Source organism: Antechinus flavipes, chromosome 3 (assembly GCF_016432865.1).
Source record: "Antechinus flavipes isolate AdamAnt ecotype Samford, QLD, Australia chromosome 3, AdamAnt_v2, whole genome shotgun sequence".
Classification (NCBI taxonomy): Eukaryota; Metazoa; Chordata; class Mammalia; order Dasyuromorphia; family Dasyuridae; genus Antechinus; species Antechinus flavipes.
This window is the reverse complement of record NC_067400.1, coordinates 422,577,148-422,602,470: the sequence shown is the minus strand read 5'-3', so window position 1 is coordinate 422,602,470 and position 25,323 is coordinate 422,577,148. Positions and strand designations below refer to the sequence as shown.

Sequence of the window (25,323 nt, the reverse complement as noted above, 5' to 3'; positions counted from 1 at the left end):
ATTTTCTCTTATGAAAAATGAATTTTCACTTTTTTATAAATGTACTCTGATATGAGATACCATAGCTCTGCTCTTTAATATGTTTTCACTGATGGTGCTGAGGGAGTACTGTGTGATTAATCATCCAAAATAGATCAGTAATTAACAACCCTACATCAAATCATGACTAACTTCATCTCTGAAGAGCAATACATCATTCATTTATAAAATGTGAACCACCATTTTGTGCTCATTCTGATTCTCTCAAGAAAAAGAGAAAATAAATTCTTATCAACTTTTTGAATTTTAAAAAGTAAGAACTTTGCCAAAACTATACTTTGTGTAGTATTAATCAGCAATAACTGGACAAGGATAAAGATGGCATTTGAATATTTGTAATCATTTAGGCAGTGCTACAATTTAAATCAGTCAATTATTTCAATATACAATGTATATGTACATGTAAACAAGTGACTATAATTCTTTTCATTCCTTAATTTATCCAACGATCATTTATTTTAAAATCTACTCCCAAAGTATTGGACTAAGTGCTACAAAAAAAAAATATATCTGCCCTAAAGGAGTTTACATTTTACTAGAGGAAAGCAATGTAGAACAGAGATATGTCAGTGCAAATTATATACAAAGCAAATACAAAGTAATTTTGAAAAGTACAGAGAAGAGTACTAACAGAGAAGGTATAAGCTAAGTCTGGAAGGAAGTTCAAAGAGCTAATCAGTGGAGGTGATGAAGGACAGGCTGGGCCATTTAGACCCATTTTTAAGTTGGGCTTTCAATCAAACAATTCAGGAACCCCCTAACAGACAGTAGTATTGGCTAAAATAATACATAGATAATCCAGACTTCTTAGTTTCTCCTTTTACCCTCTGTTTTGCCCATTTTTGCAATCCTATATTACAATAACATCTCAACTAGAAGGCAATTAAAAGAAGAAAGAAAAAGATTCCTACGTGAGAAAGATGTATTCTGGAAGTTAGCTGACAATTCAGTTTGTCAAATTGTTTGAATACATAACTATCCTTTTTAGAACCATACAAAACCTCTATTCTTGCCATATTTTCATTAATTATTACAGTGTGTTCAATTGTGATTTATGGTTTTCAAGATAATGTATACAAGTATTATTAGTTCAATCAGTTCTTTAAAATAGAAATAAGTTATAATATGCATATATGTGAGTGTATTTAATAGGATTCACATATAGAGCCAGAAAAAAAAAAGGAGAGGCTATCTAGTTGAGCATCCTATTTACAAATGAGGAAAAAACAGCCAAAAAAATACATTATTTGTCCAAGATCACACAGGAAAGTGACAAAGGAAAGATTCAAACCAGGTCCTCTAACACTTAATATTCAATACTCTTTCTACTGTACCACACTATAAATTTCAGAATGAAGTTTAGAGATCTTTCTTGGGAGTAATTTCTCCTGTTGCCATTCGACTATCCTTAAATCCCCCCAAAATTTCTTAATAATATCATTTCTCTTTTTTTTTTCATGTGTTAAGGACTTTCCTTTTTCTCTCCAAAAATTGTATTATAGTGGTAAAGGGGCTAGATTCCTGAGCCTGATATTAAAGCCTTAAGTATTTACTAACTGTACGATCCTGAGCAAGTCATTTAATGTTGGTTTACAGTTTCCTCATCTATAAAATGGGTATAATAATAGTACTTATCTCCTGGAGTTATTGAGAAATGAGATGATATTTGTAAAAAAAAAAAAAAAAAAAAGTACTTAGCATGCCCAAAAGGCTATAAAATTGTGCATGCCCTTTGATCTAGCATTGTCACTACTGAGTCTAAGTCCCAGAGAGATAATTTTTAAAAAGAGAAGATGTGCAAAAATGCTTACTACAGCTCTTTTTGTAGTGGCAAGGAATTGGAAAATGAGTGGATACCCATCAATTGGGGAATGGAAAAATAAGTTATAGTATATGAATATAATAGAATATTATTGTTCTGTAAGAAATGATGAGCAGGCTGATTTCAGAGAAATCTAGAAAGATTCACATGCACTGTTGTCAAATAAAGTGAGCAGAACCAGAATATTGTACATAGTAACACCAAGATTATATGATGATCAACTATGACAGACTTAGCCCTCCTAAGCAATGAAGCGATCCATGACAATTCCAATAGACTTGGCATGGAAAATGTCATCTGCATCCAAAGAGAGAACTATGGAGACTGAAAGTGGATTGAAGGATAATATTTTCAATTTTTTTTGTTTGTTTTCTTACTTTTTCCTTTCTCGTGTTTTTCTTCTTTTTTAGTTTGGTTTTTCTTGTGCAACATGACAAATGTAAAAATATGTTTTAAAGTATTGTACATGTGTAACATATATCATATTACTTGCTATCTTGCAGAGTAGGGATAGAAGAAGAAAAAAATCAGAACAGAAAATCTATTTTTTTTTTTTTTTTGCTGAGGCAATTGGGATTTAGAGACTTGCTCAGGTCACATAGCTAGGAAGTATTAAGTGTCTGAGGGCGGATTTGAACTCAGATCCTCTTGACTTCAGGGCCAGTGCTCTATCCATTATGCCATCTAGCTGCCCCAGGGGAACACAAAATATTATAAAAAATTAATGTTGAAGACTATCTTTACATGTATTTGGAAAAATAAAATACTATTGAGAAAAAAAAGTTCTTAAAGAAATTTAAAAAGCACTTAGCATAGGGCCTGATACAGAGTTGTTGTTGCTGCTGCTATTACTGTTTGTTGTTATTATGATTATCATACCTCTTATAATCTGACTCCCACAACCTTCTCAGTCTTATGTCAGACTATTCCCCCTTCATGAATTGTATGTTTCAGTCAAACTGAATTGATGGATGTTCCCTATATACCATACCCTACCTCTCACCTCCTGGTTCTTTCATAAGCTCTTTACCATTCCTGAAATTCCTCCTTCCTCATCTCTTGCCTTTCAGAATCCTTATTTCCATCTTCAAGGCTCAGTTCAGGTGCCAACTCCCTAGTGAGATCCTCCATGATTCACCTTATTTAGAAGTACTCTTTTCTTCTTCTATTTATATTGTTACACTTGTTTTATGCATTCTATCCCCCAGGTAGAATGTAAACACCTTGAGGAGAGGGACTGTTTGACTATTTCTTGTCTCTATATCCCAAGATGTAGCACAAAGCACTTATTAAATCACTGATTAAGTGAACCAAATTCTTGAAACCAAAATTCTCTAAAATACAGGACTGATTTTGTGAATAAGCATCCACTTACAGTATTCTACTTTCTCATCACTTCCATCCCCACAGTCATCCTCCTGGTTGCATAGTTCATGGCTATAAATGCAACGATTGTTTTCACATCGGAACCGAAATGGTGGCTCACAGGGACTATCCACTGAAAAGAGAAAAAGAGATTGAAGTGTGATTACATGTTAGGAGAACATCACTATAACAAGAAGCCATTACCAGAATCATGCTCTTCTCTTTTTAAAACAATCCAGATAATCCATCTAAATTTAATAATAATTGTGATCAGGATACCATTGCAATCCTCATTCATGATTTCATTAGATTATAAACTTCTTGAGGATAGAACTATCTTTTGTTTTTCTTTTCATCCCTAACAGCACAATGCATAACACATAGTAGTAAGTGCTTAATAAATGCTTGTTGACCTGATTGACTTAACAATATAGAGCTAGAAGGGATCTTAGAAGTCTTCTAATCCAACAAACTCATTTGCTGATGAGGAATTAGAGATTCAAAAGAGATTAAAGGATTTGCCTAAAGTTTCTAGTAAGTAAACAGCATTACTTTGAATTCCCTCACTGACTATATTTACCATTCATATCCATCATATCACTCTATCCTACATTTGCACTTGAATTTTCCTCTAACTACTCATTAATGTTTAGCATGTCTTCTTTCCTAGAGTATAACCAACTCAAGAAGTGAGACCATGTCCTCAAATGATTTTGTATACACTGTGGTCTGTGGTAATGGGCATGGTAGATAAAGAACTGGCCATAGAGTATAATGACTCTTGGTCCAATTCTGCCTCTCAAGCATGCTAACAAGTCTCTTCACCTCTCAATACTTTAGTCAATTCTCTCAGATTATGAATGGACAATCCGCACTATTGAAGGAGTTTCAACAATGGAGATTGCACAAATAGATCCAACCTCTCCCCATCCCAAATTAATTCTAATACAAAATATAAACAAATACATACACATACACAAGACTTATTAAGTTCTTATAGGATGAAATAAATCAAATTACACTTTGCTTTTAAATACAGGGCATGAGTTATTTAATTTGATTATAATAATTGCATGCTTAAAATGCTTTTAAATGATGGGAGGTAATTAATTAAGTTTCTTTGGCAGGAAATGGGAGAACTATATGAAAAGTGATATATGCATAGTTGACAAAAAAGTTTTATTGAAAAATTAATTCTTTTCACCCAAAAGTTAGATGTAAAATTCTAAACACATTTTCAAATTTGTATAATCAATCAATGGGCATTTACCAAGCACCTACTGTGTGCCACATTCTATGTTTAGCACAGAAATACAATAAATGAAACAATCCCCATTTATAAGGAGCTTACATTCTAAGAGGAGACATATACACTTACATATAGAATAACTTTATAGCTGTGATTATGAAAGTAACTAGATTACCTTCACTACCATTTAAAGTTTTTTTTTTATAACTGTGAACATTTATCTTGTTGAGTGAGTATCAGTTCCCAATTCCCTACCTCATTCACAGCTGCAACCTTCTAAGATATTTGCTTAGAATTTAACAAGTAAAGAAGGATTAAGAGTGGCAGTATGGAGCCTCTACAAAAATGTACTTCAAATGAATTTTTAAAAAAACAACTCTTCATGCTGTGAAGAAAAACAGTCCTATATCACTATGGATCAATAATATACTTTAAAATGGTAACTAATTAGAAGAGAAAAAAGCTAAGTAGAGAGATGATAAGTTTTTTTTTTAAAAAAACTGGAAATCTTCCTTTCTATAGAAAAAAACCCCTCTACCCACTGCAGTAGTGAGTCTGTATTTTAATCTTATGATACACGGGGGTCCTCAAACTTTTTAAATAGGGGGTCAGTTCACTGTCTCTCAGACTGTTGGAGGGCCAGACTAGAATAAAAACAAAAACTTTGTTTTGTGGATCTTTAAATAAAGAAACTTCATAGCCCTGGGTGAGGGGGATAATCATCCTCAGTTGCCGCATCTGGCCAGCGGCCATAGTTTGAGGACTCCTGATCCTGTCTCCAATCATCTAAAAAGTCTTAAAACACAATTCACTTTAATCCATTTTCTTTTCAAGAAGCAAATATATGTCATACAGACTACAAAGAATGGTAAAAAAAAAAGTCACAGATCCCCAAAGGTATGAAAGGTCTACCTCAAGAAAAAATATACTTGGTAAAGACATCCTTGTTCCATGTAGCTTCCTATTACTCCATACCTGCAATGCTCTCTTTCCTCCCATCCATCTCCTAGTTTACATTGTCTTCTTCAAATTGCAGCTAAAATCCCCCCTCTTATATAGGAAGTTTTTCTCAGTCCTTCTTAATTCTAGTGTCTTCCCTCTGTTAATTATTTCCTCTTTATCACATATGTGTGTATTTATGGGTATATATATATATATATATATATATATATATATATATATACACACACACACACACACACACATATATACACACATATTATGTATATATACATATATAGTATATGTGTATATACACACATGCATATGTATGTATATATATAATCTACACAAATGTATATGTGTGTATGTAGATCTTGTCTGTACATAGATTTCCTATTTTTTTCCCTATTAGGAGCTTCTCAAGGATAGGGATTGTTTTTTCTTTTTTTGTATACTCCAGCATTTAACATAGCATCTGGTACAAAATAGGTTTTTAATAAATGCTTAAGGAATAACTGAATAACCCCATATGAGAGAATTAATATATGCATTCTATTTTCTGTCCTTACAGCACAGGTGAAGTTCCTCATCAGAATTGTCCCCACAGTCATTATCACCATCACACTTCCAGAATGGCTGGATACAGACATGGTTCTTACACTCAAACATGGTAGCTGCACAGTAAGTGCCATTAGGATAACGGGTAGCTAGTATGGAGAAAGAGACACAGTTCAATTATTGGAAAGGTTAACAATTGCAAACAGGGAAAAGGTAATGCTCATTTCTTTCAGATGCTCTTTTCTATTCAACCTCTGTTTTTCCTTTCATTGATGTAACATTAAATACCATCTGATTCCTGCTTACTATACCCTTAACACAGCAGCCGGAAATTTTCAATATGCAATGACTAATAGACTATTCCTTTAGGAGAAACATCAAAGTCTAGTCAGGTACTTTGTGGACTCTAAATTACAACAGAGTGAAATAAGATTTTCAGGGCTATGCCTGAAAGCTTTCTATTTCTATATACAAGCTCTTCCCAGCTAGTGCAGAAATAGCTATAACAATAACCACTTCTCATCACTATTAAAATTAGGTTTATATATGATATAATGATTGTTTCCATTAAGAATTTATCATAAAGAGTTATTTGCAATAAATATTAATTAAGTTGTTTATGGAAGTAAATGGTGCCACAGTGATTAGTTAATGATTGCGTCATACTGGTCTGTTTTTTACTAATTGCTTTTCTCTTTACATTTAGAATTTGGACATTTTATGCTCCGTGAATTCAATATGTTTCATTCCTGATCAACCTCCTTTTATAATATTTTTTCATATTATTATTATTTTGTGTGCATTTATTAATATCTACTGATAAAAAAAGCATTTATAAAGAGTTTTAAATATGATTATAAAACATCTATTCCTAGTAATTGATTTCATTATCATCACCATAATGAAAATAAAAATAAAGGCATTTATGTAGAACTATAAAAATATGATTGTATTATTTAGAATTACATTTCATCCTCATTTTATCCAACTCATTTATTCCTCCCAGCAACCCTGGAAGATAGGTGTGACAGTTATCTTCACTGTATAGACAAGGAAACTGAGACAGACAGAAGTTAAGTTAACTTGACCAGGGTTAGTATTAGTATCTAAGCATTCAAGTCTTCCTGATTCCAAGTTCAACACTTTGTTCATAGCTCCAAGACAGCTTGTTCTGCTGTGCTTCTGTAAAAATTGAATAATTTGGTCACACATGCAAGGCAGTAATTGATCATCTACATGCAATTTCACTATCACAGACATAGTCATTACTGCTATTTAAGGGATTTTATTAATAAATCCTTTTGTGTTAGCTCCTGCATGCATATGAGCTATACTGACTAAAGAACAAGATAAAACTAAATCAATCCACAGACTAAATCAGACCCCTGTGATAATTGTTAGTTGCTTATGAAAGCCGAATAGAAAACAGCTAAGGGCATTTTATTCCCCAAAGCGGGTTCACCTAATCACATTGCATCCTCATAAAATCTTTTTATCACAAATAGCTAGACTGACTCACGGCAGCTGGCTTCATCTGAGAAATCAAGACAGTCAGCACTTCCATCACATTTGAATCGTTCAGGCACACAGTGACCACTATTGCACTGGAAAAATCCAGGATGGCAAGTCCTCATTTCTAGAGAATGAAAATTCTTGTTACTCATATTCAGATAACAGTAGACCCTAACTAATTCTCATAACCTGAGTCATAGAGAAAGAGATAGAAATGTTCACAGAGATTATCTAGTTCAACCTTTTTATCTGAATGGTAAGGAAACTGAGGCTCAGAAAAGTTGACTTGCCCAAATCATAACAAATAGTAGTAATCAAAATAGGATTTGAACAAATATCCTCCAAATCCAAGTCTTATATACTTTCTATGATATCATATTGATCCCAAACCATTCCCTTTCAAAATATAGGCAAGGAAAGTACTGCCCTTAGTACACACATGGTGAAATGTTACCTTCAGTAACACTTTTTGACCCTCTAAATAATATTCATGTCTTAACTTTTTACTCATAGACCTAATTGTTCATCCATTTGATATGTTTATCCAGATCTACTCCATATAAGAACTGGATAAAGAACCAAAGCGATCTGATTCCTGTTCCAGTGCTCAAGTCTTTGGGACAAGTTCCATTTTTGTTTTCTCAAGGACCATGTTCAAATACATGAAATGATTTTTTTTGCATGAATAATTTGGCATGTAATTTGCAAAAGTCAGTAGACCATGATACTTTTTCTCAGATAATTTTCCATTTAAAATTGAATCAAGCTAAACTACTATACCATAAATATAAAACAGAGAGAAAAGTATTTTAAGTCACCACTTAAATGCAAATACTTCTCTTTATATTGGTCCATTATTCAATGGTTACTCCTTCAAAGAAATAGATACAGATACAGATGTAAGTGTAGATTTAGGCATAGAAGAGATAGAGATGGATGTATGTTATAGATACCACAATCTCGTTCATCTGAATTATCTTCACAGTCATTGTCATGGTCACATATCCAACGGGAAGGAACACAACGCTGATTGTCACAACGGAATTCACTTTCAGAGCACTCCCGAGGAGCTTACAAAGGAGATAAAGAAATAGCATATGAAATCTCAATTCTGATAAGCAGGTAAAAAATAATATCATTCCAAATGTGTAAACTGGGTTTATTTTAAATTGAGGTTAGTGGAAAATATTCTTAGTGTATAGATTCTTTTGAAATAACTCATTTAATGTCCAAGCTATAAACAGAAAAGATTCTACATTAACTTTAGGTTCATAAAAAATCTCTTTAATTGCAACAGTTGTCCTTGAGTTATCATTTAGGATTTTGTGAAGTACTGAAACAAGAAATGTATCTGACTTAAGAAAATAAAGGCTAAGTTTTCTTCAACAATAGGTAGAAACAAAATGCAACTAGGTTAAGGAACAATCTTCACCCAATATTCTGATGAATGTCTGATATATAAGATATTTATGGAACTAACATATATATTTATATATATTTTTATGCTTGATTATGCCTATAGTTACTATGTATATAATGACACATATAATAAAACTTTACCTATATATTTATATGTAAACATATAAGTGATAAAACTTTACATATGATATATAAATATATTGCAATCTAGGATCAAATTTCATCATTGACTCCTTTAGAGAGTTTATTACCTCTATCTGAAAATTATTGTAAAAGCATTGCTTTCACTGATTACACATATGGCATTATTTAGTTCTCTTTTGATTTTTGCATTTCTTTCTGATGGAACTGAAACTCCTAACAATGATGTTGATGATGATGATGCATCATTGTCATTTTTGGTGGGGTAATAAAATGTTGCATACCAATAAAGCTTCTTTCATTTTTTTTTTATTTGAGGTAACTCACTTTAATGCTTAATGATTCTATGGTTTTGATGTTATAAACGTTTCTTCTATCAATGTTAAATGTAAATCTTCCTTGTCTTATTGTGGCTGAAAAAAATTCATTACCTAATGACCAATACCTTATGGTGATGAATCTTTTCCTAGTTAACTAGGCTGGTCTTTATACAGCCAAAAATCTATTGCTGAACCCAAATTCAAGCTTTTCCATCCAGATCTTTCAGTCTTCTAGCAGAACCTCCCAAAACCCAAGGTGACCTTCACATTACAAGGAAGAGCCAGAGGAGAATTCAGTGGAAGAAATATCTCACAAGTAAAAATGAAAAACAATATCCTATGAAACTACAGGAGTGGATTAGAGAAGAAACTCAAATCTCAGAGTAAAGGAAAGTATGGAAGCACTGAAAACTCACTGCAGTTCTGCTCATCAGATCCATCCCCACAGTCATCATAGGCATCACATTTCCATCTTAATGGAATACAGCGATGATTGTTGCATCGGAAATCCCCCAAAGGATTACAAGTCATCTCCTCTGAAAGCCACAGGCATCGAAAAAGTCTCAAAAAGCTATCAGGACAGTAAAAACAAAAACAAAACAAAACAAGACAAACAAAAACCCTCCAGAGAAATAAATGCTGCTTTATTGTTGAATAAATATACATTTCTAAGGGACATATAGAGGAAAGGGATTCTATCATTCCAGTGCTTTAAAATATGTCATGTCATTCTTTTTAAATTAATCTAGAACTTCCTTGTTTCCAAAAGGTAAACTCATTTCCTCTTGCAACACTGATAAAAAAATGAACAGTTTTCTACATGATGGCTTGTACCAAAGGCATGACAAGTTACCATTACTGATCATTTATGTATCATCATATCACCATTAGCCAAAAGTTATTATGTTTCTGCTCATCTTTTCTCCAGCTTCTCTATCAATCCAGATCAAAACATATGCTTCTGAAGTTTAGAAAAAATGTCTTCCCTTCTTCCTATGCAGATTTCTTTAATATTTCTACAGTCCTCTTCTAGATTCCCTGAAAATTCTCTCTACATTACCATATTTAGACACCATACTCCTTCAAAATCTTAAGTTAAATGAAATAAACCTTCAGAACCTGAGAAGCCCAAATAACCAATGCATTGCTATAGATATAATCTTCTTTTAGAGTCTGATACAAAGGGAAACAGGAAGTTGTTAACTACATATAAGGGTTTCACATTTGGGAATAATTCATATAAGTCCTTATAATTGAAGTTATATTTCTTCATCCTCCAGTGTTTTATATAGGATGGAATCTCCATGATTCACTTGTGGTTCTTTTGTAGTAAAGGGTAAAGTGTGAATAAAAAGGGGGAGATATGTGGAAAAGAAAAGGGATAGGAAATGTACATTCAGCTACCAGGAGAGGGAAGTAGGGAGACATTACACCTATCTCTTTCCACCCTCAGATCCCAAACCATACCACAGCCTTGCTCATCACTATTGTCCCGGCAATCATCATAGCCATTGCACATTGCCCATCGTGGGATGCAGCGGTAATTTGTTTTACAGCTGAAATCTGTGTGGTTGTCACAACGATATTCAGGTCCCACTGAAATGAATGGTATTCTTAATCAGAATCAGTACTTTAATCACGTTTGAAATTAACTATATCTCCTCTACATCTCACATATATTTCAGTAAATATAAAAAGAAATTTAAAAAAACTACCATATTCAAAACATTTTCATTTTCGTTATTTCATCCCAAAATTTATGTGAAATAGGCAGGGAAGATAGTATCTTCTACTTTAAAGTTGAGGAAAGAGATTCGGGAATAAGTGATTTTTGTCCAAGACAAAATAAATAATAAAGTAAGAGTTTGAATTGAAATATTTTTCCTTGGTGTCCAGTCATTTCTACTATATTACATTGTATCTTCAACAACAATACAATTGTACTAGTAACATTATATTAGCAGAAAAAAAGTTACCTAATTAAGATCATAAATCTAGTGTTAGAGGAGACTTCAGAGACTATCTTGTGCAATGCCCGGATTGAGTAAACTGAAGCCCAGGGAGGTTAAGTGACTTGTCCAAGTTTACCCATCAGTGGAGATCAGAGGTGAGATATGAACCCAAGACTTCTGAAGACTTCCAAAACCAGCTCTCTTACCTTTGTCCCATCCTGGCAACCTGGCCAATCTATTCCACAATAAGTTGCCAGTTTCAAGTTCTTTTATGTTCACTTAAAGCAATAAGCTTTAGTTCTCACTTCTTTTTTAAAAAAATCCTGAACTGATTGATCTTCACTGGTGTGTTTAATTACCCAAGAAGAAATCTGGTTTCAAGATACAAATCACTGGGCATGTTTTTGAGAGAGCTGGCATCCCTTTACCCTTTAGTCTAAATGTTAGAAATGAGAACTGAAGATATTGATTGATGAGAAACAAGATCAATGAGAACAGCAGCCACATCTGGGGTTGTAGGAGAGCTGCCAGTTCCTAATGTCCAGTGTCCCCATATTTAAGAGGTTCATGCTAGAGCTGAAATGAACCTCCTGCCTGATACTGAAGATACAGTGTAATGATGATAATAATATTTATTTTAACATGTGTAAGTGCTTTACAAACAATATTTCATTTGAGCATCACAACAACTCTTTGCAATATTATTAATGTAAATATTATTAATATCAACACACTTTTATTGAAAAGGAAATAAGAGTTCAGAGATAAAGTGGTAGTACAGAAGGCAAGATTCAAACCAGGTTTCCCTGAAATGTGCAGTATTGTTACCACTAACCCATGCTGTTTGCTTGTACAGTCGCAAAGATTCATGAATTGGCACTTACTGCATTCGTGGATTGGCTCATCGGAGTGATCCCCACAATCATTGTCCACATCACATTTCCAGGACTGAGGAATGCAGCGACCATTGTCACACTTAAATTGGCCTGGCAAGCAGGTCCTGCTGGCACAGTGTGCACTATCTTCATCTGAGTTATCCCCACAGTCATCCTCAGTGTCACACTGCCAAGCCTCAGGGATGCAGCGTTTGTTTGCACACTGCCACTGATGGGTCTCACACTGGTGATTCACTGAAAATATCAGATATTCAGGGAAATGCTTCTCAGGTAATAAGAATCCATATTTCTTGATTATTTTAGACCTTTCTATAAGACAGGAACTATGTCTTTCTTCATATAAAACCTATCGCAGAACTCTTATAGCTCTTATTTTCTGGACCATTCATTCGGACCATATCATTTATTGCTTTATCTTCTAATGACTTATTATGATAGAGAGATGACCTTGCAATTCTCAAACATTATTCTAGGTGAATGCAAGCTACACAAGTCTTATCAAATTAAAAACGGTCTTGAAAGCCTAGCAAAGTATTGGGTCAATCATTTGACAGACATGTTAGCTAAAATTTTGGAGGGTTGCTACTATGGTAATAAAATTTTTGGAGGCATTAATTTATAAATCAATGAACTAGAGAATTTGCTAGTATTTGCTAGCATTGGCTAGGTGCTAAGAAAACAGAAACATGAATGAAAATAGCATTTTTACTCAAACTTACAGTTTGCAGATTATATGAAAGAGTTGAGCATCATATCACTGTAATAACATCAGCCAGCATTTACATAGTGCTTTAGAGGTTATAACATACTTTATTAATATTTTCTCATTTTATCCTCACAACAATCCTAAGAGATTCCTTTCTAGTTTGTTTGTTTCTTTTCACAAATCAAGGAACTGAGGCAAGTAGAGTTTAGATAGACTTCCTTAAGAATCACAGAGATATTAATTTTTTAATAAAATTTGAATTCAGTTCCTCCTGAATAGAATTGTATCATAGTACTCACTGCAATCTCGCTGCCACTCAGATAAAATTATGAATGCTTCAGGTATGAAAACACTATTACTTGTCATCTCATAATACAGAATATAGAAACAAAAATCAAGAACTGAATTGTCTTTGTTTCCCTAGCTCTAAAATGGGAAACAATATATATATATATGTATGTATGTGTATGTATACACACACACACACACACACACACACACACACACATATATATATATAAAGAATTTGTCTTATAATGTACTAGGGCTTTCCAAAGCACCTTATAAAAGATAGGGGTAGATAAGAAACCAGAATTAATTCTTAGTTGGTAATGAATATCATGATCAAAAACAGTCAATTTAAATAATGATTTAATAATGATTAATAATAATGAATAAGAATATGATGATTTAACATACCACAAAGAACATGGTCCTCATCTGATCCATCAGGACACTCCCTCAGGGTGTTACATAGAAAATGTGGGTTCGTGCAATTCCCATCATTGCATTGAAACTGTCCAAGTTGGCAATATCTCTGTGGGCAAGTTGATGGCTCATCTGAACCATCCCTGCAATCTCTCTGTCCATCACATTTCCACCAGATAGGGATACACCTACCAAAATATAGCTATTGTTTACCTTACATAAAGTAGAATTTCTCTGCTTTCATCACAAAATACCAGAAGCTAAGGAATATCATGAAAATGGAAGCTTACCATTAAATGTCAAGAATGAATATTAGAACTTTTCATAATCACATTTAAGGCCTAAAGTTAATGAATTAAGCCTAACTTAATAAGTGTACATTAAGAGAGATAATATATTTAACAAGTGAATAGATAGCCCTCAAAGATAGTTGTCAAGGTTCAAATATGTGATATAATATCCTTCAAAAACTATTGACCCACCACCAGGTATTCTCAGTTATTTCACAAGTTTGTGTTAATCCAGTCATACTTTCTGCCATTTTTCCCTTTCTGATAAGTGACTTAATGACACTTGTGTGTTAGGGATAAAGCATGCAGCCATGATCAGAGTAATGCTAATGGATCTATATTAGAATTGAAATCAAAAGTATACTTTCATTAGTATAGTCCATGAAAAAAGAATCTACCATTGGACAAGGAATAAATTATGAAACCTAGGATCAATAAATATTTATGATTATTTTTGTGATAATATTTTCTATACTCTGTCCTTGAAATTTATTAAGCTTGAATGATGCAGAAATTAAGGCTTTTTTTCCTCATTAAAAACAACCCATTAAAAGACAACCATGACAATTTGGCCTCAAAATTTCAAAAGAAAACAATCTGAAATTGCTACCTAACAGAAAACAATATGACCTTCTGAACAATGCTTGAAATAGCCATAAAGTTAATTATGATCACTAAAAATGGAGACCTTGAGAGTGATGAAAAAAATATTGGGAGGTAGGTAACAAAAACGTACCTTTCACTGTCTCCACATAAGAACTGGGTGCTGGAGCACATGGGCAGGCAATGTGTCACACTGCCCAGTTGGAGAGTCTGGAAGTTGTCTGGACATTCACAAGTGAACCCCTGTCCACCTGCTTTGATGAGGCAGAGATGAGAACAGCCACCATTATTGGTACCACAGGGATTATTTACTGAGGGAAAAGAAGGAAAACAAATGGTTCTTATTAATAAATAAAGTTCCACTCCCAAGATTATTAGATTGCCCTAACTGAAATTGAGATTCTACCTTTAATATTTTCTTTTATAGAATGAGAAAATTAAAAACTTTCACAGTTATTATGATTTGATTACAATTCATAGCTAGAGAATTATAATATTGTTTGAGTAACAGGTGACAAATCATATCCATCCATGTGCTAGCAATACTATGAAGTCTTTTTTCTAGTTAGAGATGATATTAAAACCCAACAGACAAATCATGAACATCAGCTCATATCCATACCAAGTTAAATCAGACTTAATTTAAAGAAAATTAGGCATATGTAATTGAATGCACTTTTCCTTTCCATTTTCAATAAAATGTTAGCAGTATTCTCTTAGGAATTTTTGTTTCATAAAGAATGCTGATTATGAATTTCAGGCAGACACTATATTCTTTCATTCTAGAGATATAGCATAAGAGAAGGGATTTGCCAAAATGCTTGGCAGGACACTGAGAAATAGTGGTAAAAACCTATCCTCATTTTGTAGGCTGGTGAGACTGAGTGGGCCTGCAGATGTTTGTGAATCTCTGTGGAAGATGGCTGAAAAGTCACCTAAAGAATATTCATTTCAGAAATGTTAAAGAGTATGGTTATAGGTACAGCTTCAATTTGACAATACCAGTTCTTTTTCTAAATCCTAAATTAATCATTCTGGGCAATGTCATTTCCACTTTTAACAAGGATGAAAAGAGCACACATTCAGCATATAAAAGTATTTCCACCAAGAAGGCATGTAAATGCCATCCATCCACAAAATTCCAAATCCAACAAAGGGGCTTACAGAGCAGCAGCATAGATATATGTTAAGCAAACATTGAGGAGAAAAAAATTCTCTCACCTACATGTTTCTGAAACAACAGAACAAGGTTCCCATTTCATTAGTCTGTCTTAAACTATTACAAAGTACAAAGCAATCGCCCAACTCCATATGTAAATAGGTATGACACTTTTGTTTATTAAAACAATAGAATCCCCTTCCCTAGAGATCTGTTAAAATGATTTGATCCATATAAATAGGTTAAGATGTAAGAATAAGACTTTTAGGGACAGCTAGATAGTATCTAGATAGAGCACCAGCCATGAAGTCAGGAGGATCTGAGTTCAAATTTGACCTCAGACATTTAACAATCATTAGCTGTATGATCCTGGGCAAGTCACTTAACCCCAATTACCTCACAGAAAATAAAATAAAATAAAGAATAAAGCTTTTAGCTGTAGTCTTGTATTTGAAGTAAGGAAATAGAGCCAAAGACTTCTAGGAGACTTCCAAACCAACAATTCTCTGGAATATGCATATCATTTTATAGGAAATATGAAAAGTGAAAAAAATCTTCTAAGATAAAGATTTTATGTTTACAAGAGACAAACATAAGACCCACCTATTCTGAAGCAGATAAAGGTAAATGTATATAAAAGTTGATTCTATAACTGCTCACCAATAGGCTGTCTGTATGGGTGATATACATGGATATCAAATGGTCTATGTGTTGTGTTCACCAAGACCATTCTTCCAGATCCATTATATTTGTTCCCTTTTTCAACTGTTCTTGTGTTCCAGTCAGTCCAAAATATAGTATCTTCAAAGATTGTAATAGCAAAAGGGTGAGGCAAAGTCCCATCAAACACTGTATGCCGATGTCGTCCCTCCAAATCAGAGAATCTAAGGCAACAGAAAAAATGTCATGCCATGATAAATGTCACACAGTGAACAAACATTTACTTTTATAAAATAATTAAAATTTCCAAAATGACTGTGTTTTAGTTTCTAATTAAACTCAAAATGACATTCTATCTGACTGAATAAACTATAAAGCTGAAGAAATCATGATTTTAAAATAGTATTAAATACAAACTTAAAGTCACCAAAAGCCTAAATCTAATCACAGTGAATTTTATTTTGATACCTAGTAGAGAGTATAGAGAAGTGATCTTAAACTGATCTCGCGAGTCTATATATATGTGTGTGTGTGTGTGTGTGTGTGTGTGTGTGTGTGTGTGTGTGTATACATACATACCTTTGATATATAAGGGCTATATAACAATTTAGGGTAGCTTGGTGGTACAGTGCAAAGAACTCCCACTCTACAATCAGGACGATTAATCTTCCAGATTTCAAATCCGGGCTTAGATTCTTACTATATTGTGACCCTGGGCAAATTGTTTAACCCTTTTTGCCTCAGTTTTCTCATCTGTAAAAGTAACTGGAGAAGGAAATGGTCTACTACTTTAGAATTTTTACCAAGAAAACCCCTAACAGAGTCACAAAGAGTTGGACATGACTAAAACTAATTCAGCACCATCACCAACAAAATATAACCATTTGATGATTAGCTTAACCTTTCAATGTTCTTGGGACCTCTCTAAGTATAAGTTACAAAGAAGGTGACAATACATACTGACAAAGGGATTTTCCTCATCTAGGAGTTTCCCATGATAGTTAAATCATGGGTCTAACCTCCATCCTGTTCCCTAACTTAGCACTCTTCTTACTATTCAAACAGAAGGAAAAAATTCATAGCATAGAAAGATAGAGCCAAATGTTGTCCTGTTGTCCTCTTAAAGTTTTATTGATCTGTATATAAACATTTTGAAAGAAAATTTGACTATTTGAAGCATTAGAGTAAATATTCAATCCAAAACAAGTTAATTTAAGAGTCTAATCTTTATATATATACATATATGTATATATATACATATAAATTTTTGCACATTTGAACAGTATTTTATAATATTTATTTAGTTCTAGTAATCTCTAAAAAATCTTATGTATTATAAATATAAGTTTCCAGGTTAATAAAGTGAAATGCAAACTAGTTCTATCATTTGATTCAAATGATACAAGACAACGACAGCAAGACTCTCAGTATTTCTCTACTCGGGCAAATGTTTTCCCTTCGGTATGCTTGATAAAGAGTTAATAATATTTGCATTACTCATAGTATGGTATTGAGAAAAGTGCTTTGGAAACCTTAAAAGGCTATATAATTATAAGAAGTTATAAGTATCACTCTAGTGCCTACAAGTTAGATGTCCTGAGTACAAAAATAGCTACTATCCTTTCCTCTCATTCACAAAGCAGATCAGAAAATCAAAGTGCATACTAGAAGACAACAACAGACATCTTTGAGGCTACATAATATATTTGCACACATTATTTACTTCTACTTTACTTCTGCTATATCTGACAAAGTTGCAGATCCAAACAATCCTCCAAAGGTTTGAAAGATCTTGGACCAACCAAGAAGTTATATGAGCTTCTCTGGGTATCCATTTTAGCTCTAACAGCTTTGAGTAAAGAGGTTTGAATCTGTTCATTCAGACAGAGATATGTTGGAGAATTTCTACTCTACCAATGTAGATCACAACCCATTTGTAACCTAAAGTCTAGGATGCTGAGAGGATGTAATTTGCCACAGTGTTTTAAAACTGGTGATAATGAAGCAATTTGTATAGCAGTTCTCTGAGATTAATGAGAATACTTGATATGTGATCTGGATGATTTGTCTTCTTCCATGTCCCAGATTCTTCCCTTTCAGTTTTTTTCCTTTTAGCCATTAAGATTTGCTATATAATGCTGAAGCAGAGACCTTTTACATAAAAGGTTTTCAAAGAGCCTTTAGAGTAGGAATGGCAGCAAATTAGGATGAATGAGTTCTGCTGAATATGATTAGCTTTGCCTGGGAAACATCCTTGTCCCGCCAATACTACTGTAGTCCAAATAGGTCATGTACATTTTATTTAATAATATGTATTATTGTATTATCCTTTTGCTTTTCATTGAACAATGTATCTTTGAATAAATTTTGGCATGTGGAATCCAATTTAATAAGTAATAAGTATCTACTGCTATCTAAAATAATTGCATTTAGCAATGATTCCTAATTTTTCTTTTGTTTTATCCAATACAGAATTATGTTGTCCAGAGGATATAACAATAATAATTAATACATCTTTTAGCACTTTAAAATTTACAAAGCATGGTGTATTACAATAATTCTGTAAGTGCAACTGGAATTATCTCTATTTTTCAGATGAATAGGGTATAATTGCTAGTTAATAAAAAGTTTTGGCTGATCTATTCATAAAGACCATCCATTAAGAATTATATGAATTGCAGTTCACACTGATAGAAGGATGAAATCATTGGTCCTTGAAGTAAAGGTCATAAGATAGGATTATAAATATTCACAAGATGTTAGATAACTTAATGGTTGTTAGACCATAGGATCACAGATTTAAAAATGGTAGGAACCACAGAGATCATCCATCTAGTCCAACATATTATATTAAAAATGATGAATTTAAGATCAAGTTGCCGTTTTTACTATTTTGTTTTTTGTTTTGTTTTGCTGAGGCAATTGGGGTTAAGTGACTTGCTCAGGGTCTCACAACTAAGAAGTATTAAGTGTCAGGCTAGATTTGAACTCAGATCCTCCTGACTTCAGAACTGGTGCTCTATCCATTGTGCCACCTGGCTGCTCCAATTTTACTGTTTTTTAAAATTTCAAAAATGTTTTGTTCAGAACAACTCTATGTGTCAGGTAATATAATTGATATTAATTTTTATCTAACAGATGAGGATACTAAAATTCATAAAAGAAATGTCAGAGCAAAAATATGGATGAAGTAGATCCCATAGTACTTTGTATAGAGGACATTATTGAGAGGTATAAGTGTAAACACACCATCATTGTGATAATTGTGACATATGGATCACCTAAATGTAAGAAAAAATTAATAAAATCAAAATTTGACCCCTGATATTTGGTATGAAAAGTTACCCAGTTCCTTTATTCTTCTCTATGTACGTACTCAATGTAGCTTAGGTGGGCATCTGACCAGTACAACTTGTCATTGGTGTAATCAATGGTGATTCCGTTGGGCCATGATAACTTGGTAGTGATAATCGCAGTTTTATTGGTCCCATCCATGCCCACTCTTCCGATGTATGGTCGATCTGCCCAATCTGTCCAGTAAACCTGTCTATTTAAACAAACATCTTTGATCAGTTTTTGAAAATAAAATCTGGTAGCAAAGACTAATGGTTTCTTTCTATTCTGCAATGGGGTTGTTGCAAAAAAAATTTTTTTAAATAGAGTTCTGTTAAAGCTTCTGAAGGCAGGGCAGACAATTAAAAATTATGCATATAAAAGAAAGAAGGGAAATGAGGAATTGAAATACCTAAAAAATGAAGAGGACTAATATGTATATTCTAGGAAATTTTGTCATTATTAATCTGTTAATTAAGTATTTGGGGCCTATACCTCTTTATTTTAGGTCAACACTTAAATACAAAGATATGAAAGTATCTTATTGCAAAGAAAACAAAAATACCACCACATAGCGACCAAGTTGCATTTAATACATTTAACACATAAACATTTAACTCCCAGTCAGTAACACCGTAACTATATTCCATAGAAAGGAAAACTTAGTAAAGTCAGGACAGTCTTTGCAAAGACATATGAAGGAGAGAAAACTGATATTACTTAGAGGAAGAAGACTATACCCATATTTTGGATGAAGGACAATCCCTCTTGGATGCTGGAAGCAGAAGGTGTTATTGGAGTCCACACAATGTTCCGCTAATTTTCGGCGGAATCGGCCATCAAGATTGGCAACAAAGAGACAATTAAGATAGGCATCCAGCCAATACAGCTTTCTGAAAGGCACAATGGGAAATTTTTCATAGTTATTTTATCCATGCTTCCCACACAATTTTCAGCACAGACTAACAAAAGTAATAGTTGAGCCACATATCCACCTATTAAATGGAATAGCAGCCAGAGGTAAGAGAGAACTCAAATATGAAGATTTAATCTTTCTTAAATTAAGATAATTTGGGGTGCATGAGATTGTGCTATAAGAACTATGTATAAATAAGTGTAAGAATGGAGTTGAAACCAACCCATTATGCTCTTGTGCTTTGATTACGTAAAAACACTTTTCAATTGATTCAATCAGAACTGAATGTGAACAGGGCTTGTACATCTCCTCTAATCAATTAAAGCCATTTGTTTTAGAGATTGAGTCATATTATAATGAACTACATAAAAGGGGAAAACAACCACTGAATGGAAGGAAGATGAAATTCTGAGAAATATCTGTGTCTAATATACCTAGTCTCTAATATACTGACATTAATTGGATTTCACTTCCACTCTGAAATAAATACAGAAATCTAGACTATTCTTCACATGAGTATTCTGATCATTTTCTTGGTTTCTCATTCCTTATATCACTGAAAATATATGCTTGAAAAGCTACGAAAGATGAAGGGGAAAATGTTCTTTTAAGGCAAAAATTATTGGCCCCATCTGAATAAAAAAATGTGCTCCAAATAAAAACAAGTTCTCATCATATTTCATTTTAGAGGTAATAAAACTAAGAAGATTTACAAATCCAGTGGAAGCTGTCCCTTAAAATCCTATTTGAAGAACACTTTAGTTACAATTCAGTTCCTGTCAATGTCATATAAATTGCTTTTAAGACTATTGAAACAAATATCAAAATTTCTTTATAAATCTAACCAAGTTCTGAGTAATTTTCATCATCAGATAAGCCCTTCTTAAAATAGTATGTTTGGATCTTCCAGATATTCACCACAAAAATTAAATATATAGCTTATTTCTAGGTGTGATAATCTAGTATCAAACCCCAAAGGAACTTAGAAAACATTGTGGATGATTCATATCAATGGTTAGTTAGGTAGTGAAATATTGTACATACATAAATTTATAAAAATCTGGAGAGTTGATTTGGAAGATCATATACTTAGAGTTAGAAAAGACATTAGTCATAATTTAATTCAACCCTTCATTTTGCAGATGAGGAAATAATTTGAGATCCAGAGAAAAAATTACTTTTGCACAAGGCCACAGAGAAAACAAATAGCAGACATAGCATTTGAGCCTCCAAATAGAATGTTTTCTTCACCATACCATTCTTCTTCTTACTTAGTTAGAATTTGTTATGAATGAAGTCATAGGATCAGTCTTTTTCTAGGCCATTTAATTTCCACTTGTCTATGGTCCGAGATTCCTCTTAAATTTTATTAATCATCTCCTAGATCATTCCTACCAATCCTGAAAGACCATCAAGAGGGCAATACAATCCTTCCTCCCTCGCAAAAAACTGAAAATAGATATGTATACACAACAGTACTTTTTATATGGAAAAACCCAGCACATTGCTATTATCAAGAATAAGGGCTCTGGAAGTAAGATCTGTGTCAACAACGGGCATTCCCAACAGCACTGAAAAAAATTGTCATGATATAAATGTGATCCAATTTGGATGAGTTCCAAGAAATTTCAAGTTCCAACTTCATTGGTTTTTATTCTCTTCTTTTTGATCATAAAACAAGAACATTGACTAATTGAACTATCTCGTACAACTGAAAAAAATGTAGTTGTCACTCTGCTACATAGAATTCTTCACTCTAGCCAAGTAAATGCCCAACTGGAGATAATGTCTGGCAGCAACTTCGAATATCATTATGCTATTTTCTCTGAAAAAAAGGCAAGGGGGGTTGAAATCCATAATTTCTCAGGGCCATTATAATTCACAAAGACATTGTGCCTTTATCAAGTTCCATCTCTGGAAAATTAACAAGACATCAATGACAAAGAATATTGAGCAACAGAATATAAGGGAAAAAATATTGGACTATGAAAAGAGAACGCGATTCTAGTCTTGAATCTGCTATCAATCAATTATTTCTCTTTACAAAGATGTAGATTTCTTTCATATTTCCAAGTCACTTTATCTCTTTGGACATAAGTTTCTTTATCTGTAAAATTAGAAGACTGGATTTGATAAAATCCTTTCCAGACATCTAACATTATGTGATTCTATATCTTATCCTTTGTTAAAACATTTAAAAGCTCAGCAGCTGGAGGGAGAGGGAAGACTCAGGCTGTATTGTACTTCCTATTCTACCCTGTCCCACCTCAAATTATAGTACTTTGACCTGTCCTTTGTATGGAAAAAGGAACTCAACATTTCTATTTACAAAGACATTAATAGCTAAAATTCTTTACCTCAAACAATGTCTTCCTCCAAGAGCACTGATAGTCAAACATCTCTATAACTCATGGTAATTAAACAAAGATGTCATATAACTACCACAAACATACCTCCTCTTGTTTTGACTAATGTCATTTTGCTGTAATAATTTAGTATTTTATTAGTATGATATATGTTATAAAAAACCCAACTATAAAGTCATAAGACCCCACAATGTAAGAAATTATGCACTTAAAACATTATTCCTATAAAATTAACTGCTCAAATAACAATTTTTCCTACTATTAAATTAGCATGTCAATTAGCCATGGTAGGTAAAGTACACTCACATGTCTTCTACAGAATAAAATAGAATAAAAATACTGATATAGCATTTAAACATCACACATAATCTTGAAAAAATAAAAATCATGTGAGACACATTTATCATCATAAGATTGTAGCATCTAAGAATGTTAGCACTCCTTATAAAATTTCAGATTTTAGGAGGCCTGATAAGACTACTACACTGACTCCTAAGAAGGCACAACAGATGTTCCATTTTATGCCCAAATTAAGTCTGTTAAATTGGCAAAGGAATGGAAATAATTAGCTTTTCTATTACTCCTAATTCATTATTATCAAGAAGTTTCTAAAAGTATTATTTTCTTTTTTCATACTGCCATTCTCTCTCCCTCCCTCAACCTCCTCATACCCCAAAATATGGGTATTTTTTTCTTTTAAATAGGTCTTTGGACTTGAGAACTGTAATATCCTAAACATATGAGCCAAAAAGTCTGAGGCACTAAGGAATAAATCAAAAGAAGAGCCAAAATTAACTACATTCTTATTATAAAAAATAGGAAGACATCAATTATGATTTAAGATAAAAAGACAATTTGTAGGAAAAAACTGGAAATAATCGAGATGTCCAACATTAAAAGAGCAGCTGAACAAATGGCATATATATATATATATATATAAATGATATAAAGCCATTAAGAATAACAAAGTGAGGAACACACACAAAAAAATGATCATATATAAAAGCTAATAAAAAAGGTAGAGGTACAAATAACTTATTTACTATATATTTATATGTTAGAATGACATAGAACTATAGCTATGTATATATAAACATATGTATAGTTATATGTGTGTATGTATACAAATATAGGAATAGATCTATATGTAGGTAAAGTTATTCATATACAAATATATGCATAGTTATAAACATATATATAGTTCTATACATAGATTTAGATATGAAGGATTATAAAATTATTTAAGATATTGATGCTAAATTTATAGTTATTTGTATTTTAATTGAAAATTTAATTTAATATTAATACATTACCACATAATTCAAATCCTGTCTTAGACATTCACTGGCTATTTGACCCTGGGTAAGTCATTTCATCTTTACCTGACTTGTTTTTTTCATCTATAAAATTGGAATAATAAAGCACCTAGTCTCCAGGTTTGATGGGAGAATCAAATGAAATAGAACAAACAAATCTCTTTATAAACCTTAGAACTCTAATATAAACATTAGCTATGATTATGATCATTATTACACTACAAGATAAAACTTTTCTCCTGATAAAGTTCTAAGTTTGTAAAGGAAGTTTTGGTTTTTTTAAATTAATCAATGATAGCAATTTTAAATATTAGTTTAGATTTTAGGAACATTATAAATACTCTTACCTGGCAACCCAATCAACAGCCAGACCTTCCCCAGCAGGTAGATTGTTGTTTATGACTGTCTCTTTGTTTGTCCCATTCAGAAACATTCTCTCAATGACTTGTTTTTCTAAATCAATCCAATACAACCTCTGTTCTACCCGATCAAAATCCAATGCCACTGCCATGCCCAGTCCTTGCAAAATTAGGGAGTAAGACTGACCATCTGCAGTCAGATTTCTCAGATAATAGCGGTTGCTAAAAATGAGGTAGGGTGAAATGTTACTGTTTTGTCGGCATCTCTTTCCATCTGGTTCCCGGATGTAGCCACGGGCACACTTACAGATGTAGGACCCAGCTGTGTTCTCACACATCTGACTACAGACAGATGGAGTTTCATGGCATTCATCAATATCATCACAGGTCTTCTTGTCAGACATGAGTTTGTATCCAGGGAGACATGTACAGTAAAAACTGGTCTGGGTGTCTGTACAGTTGTGGTCACAGCCACTAATTGAAGGGTCATTGCATTCATTAATACCTACAGAAGAAAGTTATTAATTATTCAAACAATTGGAACAGTCAAAGAGTAACCCATTATACATCAGTAAAAATAAATATTTTCATTTGATTAGAGCCAGTTGTCAATAATACATACTTATGGTAATAGGAAAAAATGAACCTTACCTCACACATGTCAAAAGTTGCAAAAATCATTAAAAGAAATG

At 33.0% G+C, this 25,323-nt stretch overlaps 1 protein-coding gene across 1 annotated transcript in view; it reads right to left on the bottom strand.

Annotated features, from left to right (window-relative positions):
- LRP2 (LDL receptor related protein 2) overlaps nucleotides 1–25,323 on the bottom strand; it is a 237,659-nt gene that overhangs the window by 46,407 nt on the left and 165,929 nt on the right. The window contains exons 51-63 of the mRNA XM_051986217.1: nucleotides 24,620–25,136; nucleotides 20,415–20,567; nucleotides 19,718–19,888; nucleotides 16,342–16,565; nucleotides 14,656–14,833; nucleotides 13,621–13,817; nucleotides 12,204–12,449; nucleotides 10,835–10,963; nucleotides 9,784–9,903; nucleotides 8,441–8,557; nucleotides 7,495–7,611; nucleotides 5,987–6,124; nucleotides 3,237–3,359 (exon numbers count right to left, since the gene is read on the bottom strand). Of these exons, the coding sequence (XP_051842177.1) occupies nucleotides 3,237–3,359; nucleotides 5,987–6,124; nucleotides 7,495–7,611; nucleotides 8,441–8,557; nucleotides 9,784–9,903; nucleotides 10,835–10,963; nucleotides 12,204–12,449; nucleotides 13,621–13,817; nucleotides 14,656–14,833; nucleotides 16,342–16,565; nucleotides 19,718–19,888; nucleotides 20,415–20,567; nucleotides 24,620–25,136 (2,430 nt within the window). The remainder of the gene's footprint in view (nucleotides 1–3,236; nucleotides 3,360–5,986; nucleotides 6,125–7,494; nucleotides 7,612–8,440; nucleotides 8,558–9,783; nucleotides 9,904–10,834; nucleotides 10,964–12,203; nucleotides 12,450–13,620; nucleotides 13,818–14,655; nucleotides 14,834–16,341; nucleotides 16,566–19,717; nucleotides 19,889–20,414; nucleotides 20,568–24,619; nucleotides 25,137–25,323) is intronic.